The 11095-nt window shown below is 48.0% G+C and overlaps 1 protein-coding gene across 4 annotated transcripts in view; it reads right to left on the reverse strand.

Moving 5' to 3' along the window:
- The window catches only part of golim4a (golgi integral membrane protein 4a), a 40649-nt gene extending 39681 nt beyond the window's left edge, over positions 1-968 (reverse strand). For 2 of the 4 annotated variants that reach the window (XM_042339058.1, XM_042339055.1), the window contains exon 1: positions 738-967. In XM_042339058.1, coding sequence (XP_042194992.1) covers positions 738-924 — 187 coding nt within the window. In that variant the 5' untranslated portion in view covers positions 925-967. Of the gene's footprint in view, positions 1-737 lie in introns of all 4 variants that reach the window. The other 2 variants (XM_042339056.1, XM_042339057.1) reach the window with 2 other exon arrangements.
- Positions 969-11095: the final 10127 nt, after the last annotated feature.

An 11095-nucleotide genomic window follows, 5' to 3' on the forward strand; every position in this document is an offset into this window, starting at 1 on the left:
AGGGGGTGTGTGTGTGGGTGTGTGTGGGTGTGTGAGGGGGTGTGTGAGGGGGTGTGTGAGGGTGTGTGTGAGGGTGTGTGGGGGTGAGGGGGTACCTTGGAGCTGTGCTGACAGGGCTTCCTGGTGGTGTGTGTGTGTGTGTGTGTGTGTGAGGGGGTGTGTGAGGGGGTGTGTGAGGGGGTGTGTGAGGGGGTGTGGGGGTGAGGGGGTGTGTGAGGGGGTGTGTGAGGGGGTGTGTGAGGGGGTGTGTGAGGGGGTGTGTGAGGGTGTGTGTGAGGGTGTGTGTGTGTGTGTGAGGGTGTGTGTGAGGGTGTGTGTGAGGGTGTGTGGGGGTGTGTGAGGGTGTGTGGGGGTGTGTGAGGGTGTGTGTGTGTGTGTGTGAGGGGGTATGTGTGTGTGTGTGAGGGTGTGTGTGTGGGTGTGTGTGAGGGTGTGTGTGAGGGTGTGTGTGAGGGGGTGTGTGTGGGGTGAGGGGGTACCTTGGAGCTGTGCTGACAGGGCTTCCTGGTGGTGTGAGGGTGTGTGTGAGGGTGTGTGTGAGGGTGTGTGTGTGAGGGGGTACCTTGGAGCTGTGCTGACAGGGCTTCCTGGTGGTGTGTGTGTGTGTGTGAGGGTGTGTGTGTGTGTGTGTGGGGGGGTGTGTGTGTGAGGGGGTGTGTGAGGGTGTGTGTGAGGGTGTGTGTGAGGGTGTGTGTGTGGGGGTGTGTGAGGGGGTGTGTGAGGGGGTGAGGGGGTACCTTGGAGCTGTGCTGACAGGGCTTCCTGGTGCTGTTGGTGTTTGGAGGCGGCGCTCTCCGCCCTCCGCAGTCGGTTGTGTATCTCATAGTAGAGCAGCGAACCGTAGAGAAACCCGAACAGCGCCGTCAGCAACAGCAGCGTCTGGAAGATCCGCTTCTGCCTCCGGGAGCAGCCGCTGCCGCCCATCCCGGGACCCCCCCCGGGACCCCCGGACACCCTCCGGACCCCCGGACACCCCCCGGACCCCCGGACACCCCCCGGACCCCCGGACACCCCCCGGACCCCCGGACACCCCCCGGACCCCCGGACACCCCCCGGACACCCCCCGGAGACCACACACACTCCGACACTCTGACTCCCGAACCAGGAGATGTGTCCTCCTCTCCTCCTCCACTGTCTCCTTCTCTCCTCTCTCCCTCTCCTTCTCTCTCTCTGTCTCTCCTCCTTCTCTCTCTCCTCTCCTCCTCTCCTCTCTCTCTCTCTCTGGGTCTCCCCTCTCTCTCCTCTCTCTCTCTCTCTGTCTCTCCTCCTTCTCTCTCTCCTCTCCTCCTCTCTTCTCTCCTCCTCCCCTCTCCTCTCTCTCTCCGGGTCTCTCCCCTCTCTCTCTCTCTCTCTCTCCGCGGTTCAGGGTGAGCAGTGCCGCATCGTAGCGCCGGTGCTGTGACCCGACCGCCCGGGACCGGGGCTGAGTGGTGGAGGAACTTTAGACCTCGTCCGAGGCTTTGCCACCACTCCGCCCTCCTGTAGGGAGTGTGGGAAAGGGGGGAGAGGGGGGGAGGGGGAGGGGGGGAGAGGGAGGGGGGGGGGGGGGTGGGGGGAGAGAGGGAGGGGGAGGGGAGAGAGGGAGGGGGAGGGGGGGAAGAGAGGGGGAGGGAGAGAGGGGTGGGGGGAGAGAGGGAAGGAGTGGGGGGGGGAGAGAGGGGAGGGGGGAGAGAGGGGAGGGGGAGGAGGGAGGGGAGAGAGGGGGGGGAGAGAGGGAGGGGGAGGGAGGGAGGGGGAGGGGGAGAGAGGGGGGGAGGGGGGAGAGGGGGGAGAGGGGGGAGAGAGGGAGGGGGGGAGGGGAGGGGGGGGAGAGAGGGAGGGGGGGAGACAAGTGGAAGTTGGCTACAAGTTGTGGTCCCACCAAAGTCTCCTCTGGCAGTGACTTGAGAGAGTTCTTTGTGAAGTGAAGTGAAGGCTCAGCTCTGCTCTCAGAGGCTGTGAAGGAGCGGCAAAGCTTCAGTTAAAGTGAACACAAATAAAAGTCCCACTTGGTGTCCAGGTCCTCCCCTCACACTCTCTCCCTCACACACTCCCCCTCTCTCTCTCTCTCTCTCTCACACAGTTCAGGCCCTTTCCTTTCCCAAACCTCCCAATCTGACGTGTCACCTCCACTCCACCAAATGTCTGGGACCTCACAGGAAATCCCACCTCACCCCCACATCCATTGGGTAGACTTCCCACCACCGTCAGTCAGATTGACAGGAACAGCCATCCCGCAGCTGCTGCCGGTTGGAGTCTCCTCAAACCATTTCACTGGGATTTTGTTTCTGGGGGTCGAGGGGTGGGATAGAGCTGCAAATATTCCCAACAATGTGGTGGTCTCTCTTTGGCCAAAGCACAGCTATTATAGCTGTAATAATAATAATAATAATAATCATTGCATTTGATACAGCGCTTTTCGCGTCGGGAGGACGTCCCGAAGCGCTTCACAGGACACACTGTCAAGTGAAGTGACTGTATATTTGTGGGCGGACGCGGCAGCCAATTGCGCACAGCAATGTCCCACAAACAGCCGTAGATTGAAAATGCAAGAAGTATTCTTAAGTCACCTGTAACTACGTACCAGAAAGAGACGATTACTGCTATTTAAACACAGGTTTGGATTTGGAAAGCTGTTTAAAATTCTCCCTCTTCACTCACCCATGATAACATCGATTTAGAAACACTCTGTGATCTCCAAAGCGGAGAGCTTTGAGTTATATCAACAATCCGTCGGAGTATTTCTTTCCAATTTAAAATGGGGTGTCTTTGTTGGATCAATTAATGACTTTAGGAGTTAATAAAAAGCTTTGAAATCAAATGTCTAGTGGCTGTTTTCGCAACATTAACATTTTTTTGAAAAAGTCTATAAATTTCTTCTTTGAATTCAGGTAATGTACCAAATTTTAGCAAATTCATTTCAGAAAATGCAGGTGGCGATGGCTCACAAATGCAGAATAATGCAGAAAAAATAATAATAATTTGGTCACTCAATCCACGACTGTTTGTGGGACACCTCTGTGTGCAATTGGCTGCCGCGTTTTCGCCCACAAAATATACAGTCAATTCACTTTACAGTATATCCTGTGAAGCGCTTTGAGATGTCTCGAGGACGTGATAAGGCGCCGTATCAAATGCGAGGTTTATTATTATTATCATTCATTACTTAAGGCTCCATAAAAGTAAATCAACTGAACAGATTCCCAAACATTAAGCGTGTAAACAAGATTAAATGAAAAGCTCCTCCAATGTGATTGATTCAGAACCACACCTTACACCATGTCCTCGTATATTTATTTATAACAATCTGACAATGGCACATTAAAATATGGTCAAAAGCCGCACAAGAAATGAATTTTAAAATTAAAAAGTGGTGAATTACTATGTCAGCAGGTTTGTAATACTGGAAAATGAGCTATTTCCCCATTTGCAGCTAAATCGCAGTGTTTTAACCCAACATGGTCCAATCAGCATTAGACTTGACACGATTATGCTTCAGCTGACAGTCCCGATGCAGAAACCAACCACCGCTGACTGGCACAATTGCAGTGGAATCGACAGTCTTGCAAGTGTAAAATCCACGTGTTTCCAAAGTAGCTGATGAGCACAGACAAAATTGCCAAGAACAAAGCTTCTAAGATTTTATAAATTACCCAAAGTGCTTATCTCACTGTGTTGTGACTCCTAACGCGCGGAAACAGCATCAGGAGTAGATAGCCTCAACATGAAGGAAAATAAACGGAGCTTAACTTAACTGCACAATACTTTCACGTTGTATTTTAGCATCTGCCCGACGTTGCTGTAAAGCTAATTGCACCTGATTTTATTTTGTTATGAAGCTTTGTTCAGTAGGTGATACAATACAATACAAAATTACATGTGCTACAGGCCCTTTCACGTCGGGAGGAAGTCGCAAGGCGCTGGACAGTCAGGGATACAGCACAGTACAGTAGTTACTATCAGATTCACGCAGCAATGGAACGATTTAAACAAGAAGTTGAGTTTGGGTCCGAAACGATCTGCAATTTATTAATGTAATGGATGACACTCTGGGATGGTGTATTGCGCACAGCTTCGTAATGAATTCTGAAACGTATTTGTTGTTCAGTCGGGAGCGGTGGGCTAAATTAGAAATGCAAACAATATACGAAACATGTCAGCATTATTGTATTCATCCTTAGATGCTATTAAGTACTTCAATTGCTTTTGTACTCCATTCGAAGAAGATCAGCATATTCGCTTCATTTCAGCCCTTCTTATTCAGCCAAATTTGCAACACAAGTGTTTGGTGCTGCATAGACTTCCGATCTCTTCTGAAACGGTGAAACCCTTAGACGCACACGTTGCCAAAAGACCGTCAAGCCCCCAAGTTCCTCAGCTGTGCCTTAGGGTTCTCTGGCAGGCCCCAATTTTTTTTTTTCGATCAGTCTGACCGGTGCGGAAACCCATCAGCATGCCGAGGAGGGCCGGCTCGATTCCGACATTCCACTGCCAGGCATGTCACCTTGGAGCCAGTTCAGCTTCAAGGAGACCCCGCTGGGTAAACAGAGGCGTGCGGAGTGAGGAAACTTGCCTTACGTTTCACCCTTCCTGTGGCCGACCTTCATTTTGCGACGTATTTTTAAAACCTTTGGCTGTATTTGAGAAGGTGCCAATTGCTGGTTGTTTTAAAACGCTACACAAACAAGGCAATTTGTAAACCTGGGCCCAGGTCAAATTTCTCCCCATTCAACAACAACAACAACTTCATGGTGGGCTCGTGTCCCGGAGCGCTAGACAGTGGCGGAGTCTGACCCCGAGCCAAAGTCAGCAAGTCAGCTCCCCCAAATGCTTCCTTCCCTCTCAAATTGGAGATGTTTGACTGAAAGGAGTCGTGGATTGAGTGACCAAATTCTTATTCTTATTTTTTTTTTGGAGGGATTATTACCTCTGGAAAAGCGATCCGCCAATCGACTAACAACCGGGTTCCTGCTTACTGCCGGGTGAGCAGAGGCGTGTGGAGTTGGGAAACTTGCCCAATGTTACGCCCTGTCCGGGAATCAAACCCAGGTCCTCCTCGCTTGCGCTCTAATAATAATAATCCTTGCATTTGATACTTGATAGCGCGCTTTTCACATCTTCGAGACGTCTCAAAGCGCTTCACAGAATATGCTGTAAAGTGAATTGACTTTATATTTTGTGGGCAAAACGCGGCAGCCGATTGCGCACAGCAGCGTCTGTCCCACAAACAGTTGTGGATTGAAGTGACCAAATTTTTTTTGTTGTTGAGGGATCATTAGCAGGCACGTGGAGTAGGGAAACTTGCCCAAGGTTTTGCCCGGCCGGGAATCGAACCCAGGTCTCTCACCTGCAAGGCGAGTGCTCCAACCACCGAGCCACTGAGCTACAGTGCCCCAACACCTCAGACGTTATTCTCAATGTGTGCACCAGATTGGAGTTGAGACATCAGCCGCCTCGCTTGTCTGGTGATTTTTTTCTTAACGCCCTGATGGTAAAACTGAAAGACCTTCTCCCAGCAGGTGCTTGTCGGGTTCCGACCCTGATGTGTGCCGTTGCAACGTGTGTGAGAGACCACACTGTGGCGCTCAATTATGTTTCTTCTACAAATCCATCGCTGGTAAAAGAGAAATCCTATAGAAAGCGCAGGGAGCAAGCAAGGAGCCATTTGTAAGAGTCACTGTTATATGCTATTGGGTCTGACTGTTGTCTAGGGTGTAAACTGAAAGGAAAAAAAGTTATTGAAAGAAAGTAAATGACCCCCAAGGACTTTGTTGTTACAACAATCACAGCAAAATTACACGTGTATAGCACCTTTCACGTCGGGAGGACGTCCCAAGGCGCCGGGGTTCTGGATCAGGGAGGGTGGAGGGCGGCGGGGGGGCGGGGGGGAAGCAGGGAGATCGAAAGTACGGTCGAAGATGGGTCCTGAAGGTGGTGAGGGAGTGGGCGAGGCGGAGGGACTGCGGGATGGAGTTCTAGATGGTGGGGGCAGAGTGGCGGGAGGTCCGCCCACCAATAATAGGGTGGACGAGGCGGGGCACGTGAAGCAGGCCGGAGCCCGCTGACCGGAGGGAGCGAGTAGGATAGTAGGAGGTTAGGAGGTTGGAGAGGTCGGGGGGAGCAAGACCACGGAGGGCTTTGAAAGTGAGGACCACGATCTTGAACTGTATCCTCTGTGTGATGGGAAGCCGGTGGAGTCGGGCGAGGATGGGAGTGATAGGGTCGCAGAGTCTAGTGCAGGAGAGGACACCGGCTGCAGAGTTAGTTCTGGATGATCTGCAGCCTGTGGAGGGAGGAGTTGGGGAGGCCGACAAGCAGGGAGTTTGCATAGTCGAGCCTCGATGTAATGAAGGGGTGTGTGAGGGTTTCGGGGGCCTGCGGTGTGAGACAGTGGCGGAGCCGGGCGATGTTGTGGAGTTGGGGGAAGGCAAAGCGGGTCATGGCGCAGATGTGGGGTAGAAAGGATAGTCGATGGTCAAACAAGACCCCAAGGTTCGGGACTGGCTCAGTGAGGGGGAGTGAGCCCCATGGATGGTACTGCTGTCAGCGCCTGAGGTGAGGAGGCGCTGACAGAAGCCAATCCGGAGAGCCTCGGTCTTGTTGTTGTTCAACTGAAGGAAGTTCGCTCTCATCCGGGACTTGTCTGGAATGTCAGGATTGTACATTTGCAGACCTGGTTTCTTTCCCTATTTTTTGAAATGGTAAATTGAACTTCAATTAAGACATTCTTGATCTATTTGTTTCAGTTTTTCCCTGGATTATTTTGTACCCTGTGTTTTCAGAACCACTTAATCCTGAAAATTAGTCCGTGAATCATGCAATGTGCGGGAATTCTCTCTCTCTCTGATATTCTGACATTACCCTTTCATAATAATAATAATCCTTGCATTAGATACAACGCCTTATCACGTCTTCGAGTCGTCTCAAAGCGCTTCGCAGAATATACTGTAAAGTGAATTGATTGTATATATGTGGGCGAAACGTGCCCAATGTATGGATCTACACCAATTTGTCGAGGGCTGTAAATTGCAAGAATACCAATACCTTACTTGTATATTGACCTGTGAGAATCTTAAAGTATATAATTGAATGAAAGCGATGATTAGTCACCTGTAACTAAGGTTTAACTAAGGTGAACAAAATGCAAAATACTGCAGATGCTGGAAATCTGAAACAAAAGTTTCAGAAATTTATAAATTTATAAATCAACCAACTTGAATTAAGTTGGTTGATTTATAAAAAGGAAGGAGCAGGAAAATAAACCAATGAAATACTTTCAACGATGGGGAAATGAGCAAAGCATCATTTTCACATTACTTTTGACACAATTTATAGCTTCTATTGTGTGTTGTTCACGGATTTCACCCGAGTGGAGAGACTGTTGACCATTGCAATAAGGGTGTTGAAGTTTGCTTCGCAAAGAATAAGCAGGAATTGATCTTTGTAAATTAGTTTACAAGATCCACTTAATGGGAAATTCAATTGAGGAAGATAATTTGGAAAGTTTATTTTCTCGCAATGTCCTCAGTGGGACCGTGATGTTCGGCTTTGCTTTTTTTCTTGCGTTCTTGATGACATTGAGGCACTCCGCAGAGGTGACGTGTTTTAAATGAACCTAGTATTCTCTCCAATTCAGCTATCACTTTGTGCGGTAACGAGAGAGTACTGCATTGGAGTTGGAGTCCTACGATTCTGATTTATGATTCTGTAATGCATTGTCGGGAGTTCTGCGGACTCTAAACACCGGCACAAACTAGTAACTGTATGTAAACATTTTAATTTTTATCTGCATTGTGAGAGATGGGTGAGACGTTAAACCAAGGTGCCATCTGCCTACTCAGGTGGACGTTAATGATCTCGCATGTTTGAAAAGAGAAGGGAGTTTCTCCTGTCATCCTGAGCAACAATCCCCCTGGTCATGGAGCAAGGACGGGTAATTATGTGGCAAGGACGGGTAATTGGAGTTGAGGTACAGATCAGCCATGATCTCATAGAATGGCTCGAGGGGCTGAATGGCCTGCTCCTGTTTCTGTGTTTGCCTATGTAACATCGAATCACTCATTTCAAGGCTGTTTGTGTGACAATGTGTGCGGATTAGCAATAAATACACAATAACTGCACTTTACAGAAATCCCGTGAAGCACTTTGAGACATCATGACCGCATGATAAGATGCTATATCAAATGCAAAGGTTATATGTGTGTGCGTGTATATATAGGTGTGTGTGTGTGTATAATTGGTATTTATGATATTTCATAGCTTAAATATCCAAATGCAGAAAATGTGAGGTTTCATAATGTATCCTATTTTGTTTTATCTGGGAAAGAATCATTTTTGGACGAAATCGATTTTCCCATTTGTATTTAGAAAGAGAAGGCAGGGCTTCTCTGTTGCCGCTTTATGCTCTTTCTTTGCAAAGATAAAGCACAAGCGTCCGAACGAAAGTGATTCTGCCTCGGGTGAGATGGGTTTCTATTGCTTTTTTTGTGCTTCTTTTGTTCAGCGGTGAATGCACATGAGGATTTGTTACAAAAATGCAGTTTGCTCCAAGTCAAATTTTTTTTATATACCTGTTTCTGTTTGTCAGAGAGAAACCAATGTTGTATCGAGATTTCACTGGGAGCGCTTTGTGATTGACTTTTTTTTATAGTTATAATAATATAATAATAATCCTCGCATTTGATATAGCCCCTTATTAGGTCTTTGAGACATCTCAAAGCAAAATCACTACACTTACAGTGTATCCTGTGAAGTGCTTTGAGACCCACTTCTGACATGAAAGGTGTTATATCAAGTGCAACAATTATTATTATTATTTTGTTGCACTGGAATCCATACAGATTGCAATGTACGACACTCCTCCTCTATCCCTCCCTTTTGCCCCTTACTTCCCCATCTTCAGGTAATGCCTGAAGACCTTCCTCTTCCACCATGGCTACGGTCACCTCCCCCTTCCCCTCGGCTCAGTGTCGTGCTCCGCCACTGTCAAGTGCCCTGGGACGCTACCCTGCGTGAGAGGCGCTATATAAATGCAAGCTGTCGTTGTTGTACAGTGACTGTACACAGCCTCCTGTATTTCCTGTCTGTGCCTTCTTTGGTACCAGCTTCTTGGTGCACAAACAATGGGAAATGGCACTGGATATTAATGCAATCTACGCCAAGGTTTTTTTTTCTGTACTAAAAAATGTACAGGAAGGCCTGACCATATACTAAGATTTGTGGCGTTCAACTAGTTAACGTGGTGTGGGGAGGAAAACAAGTAATGCAATCAATAAAGCAGCATTAATCTTTCCACAACCAATCCACCACAATACCAAGTCTAGGTCCGGCCGTAACTGGAACAGACAGACAACTAGTTGCTTGTTTTATTTCACATGACAGCCCTTGGGTTGGTGCCCAGCTCACCACACTCTAATAGGTTTTTCTCCTGTGCCAAGAGCCAGCGATCTCGCATTCCAACGCTAAGGGGACCAAAAGGAGATTCGAGACTTGTGGGTGAGAAATATTCTCTCCTAAGTTTGTGACACGAGATCAAGCAAACAGAATAAGTACCTACATCCGCAGCTGCCCACCGTGTAATCTGCACATAGAACAAGGAGTCAGGTGCTCCTATTTCTTATATTAGAAAAAAATAATAATAATAATAATAAATTGGTCACTTCAATCCACGACTGTTTGTGGGACGCTGCTGTGGGCAATTGGCTTCCGCGTTTCGCCCACAAAATACACAGTCAATTCACTTTATAGTATATTCTAAGGCGCTATATCAAATGCAAGGATGATTATCATTATTATTAAAATGTGACAGATTTTCAATGCGGAACAAATGGAGAGTCAAGAGGAAGAGCTTCCAAATGTTGCGATGGTTTAGGGAGAATTTCACAGCAGTGTCCCACAAACAGTTGTGGATTGAGTGACCACGTTTAACTGGGTTTTCGTCTTATCGCATAAATGGCGTGTAAGGTTGTCAGAAATCTAGTTAGTAAGCGTCCTAGTGGAAAGAGAAAGCTTTGGGTTTTGAAGCTACGATTCAGGGTTTCAAATTGTAATGCAAATATAAGGCTTCTGACAGACGCCTGTTTCTTCCGTCTCCTTCCCAGCAATCGATAGCCCTGAAATGACACAAAAGGGTTCTGTTCCCTTCACTGGCCTCATTTGAATGGGGGTGGGAGGGAGTGGAGTGGAGTGGCTCACACGCACTGGAACACTAGGTAGCACAGGTGACTAAAGCTTGTTCTCACACACTTTGCGACAAAGCTGGATAAGAACTTAATTTCAGATCGTTTGGCTGTTTTTTTGTTGTGGCCGAGCCTTGTCACCTGATGGCAGGTGGTGTATCATTTATGACTTCGCGTTCGGTAAGATTTTACATTCTCGCATTCCTCAAATTCCTGGACCACAACAGTTTAATAGTTTGTTGGAAGTTCATGGTTTAAAAGCCCGTTCCCACAGCCTTTTACTCCTCATAACCATGACGACAGGGAACTTACGCAAACCCACAAGGAGAGTGGGAATATCCGATGTGAACATTCACAGAGGAAGGCGATTAATAATAAGTGTACACCAACAGAGACGAGCGTGCAGGTAAAATAACATTCCTACCTTATCTGTGTTTCTCTCAGGCAAAGAAAAGCGAAATGAAGCTTATTTTCAGACCTATTGACATTTTGGGGGTAAAATGCTTTTTTTCTTGTTTGTCTATGTTTTTAAAAAGCTTGACTTGAAAGATCACAAAGATAATGGCTTCAGCAGGTAATAGCTGTCAGGGTTAGTGACTGTGTGCGTACTTACAGGCAAATGTGACAGCCAGTTTGCACACAGCAGAACCTCACAAACGGGCATGAAGCGAATGACAAATTTTATCTGGAGGATTGTGGGCTAAGAAAGTGGGTGAAAGCTTTAAACAAAACCTTTAATAATCCAGCCGCTTGTTTGTCCCTCGTCCTCTCTGTTTCACCATCGGTGGCCGTGCCTTCAACCCCTACGCCCCGAAACACTGGAACTCTCTCCCTCAATCCCTCCGCCTTGCCCCCACCTCTCTCCCCACCTTCAAATCCCACCTAAAGACCTTCCTTTTTGATGGTGCTTGCGGTCACTTCCCCCCTCCCTCTCCCCC

This window comes from Callorhinchus milii, unplaced genomic scaffold (genome assembly GCF_018977255.1).
Source record: "Callorhinchus milii isolate IMCB2004 unplaced genomic scaffold, IMCB_Cmil_1.0 Scaffold11, whole genome shotgun sequence".
Classification (NCBI taxonomy): Eukaryota; Metazoa; Chordata; class Chondrichthyes; order Chimaeriformes; family Callorhinchidae; genus Callorhinchus; species Callorhinchus milii.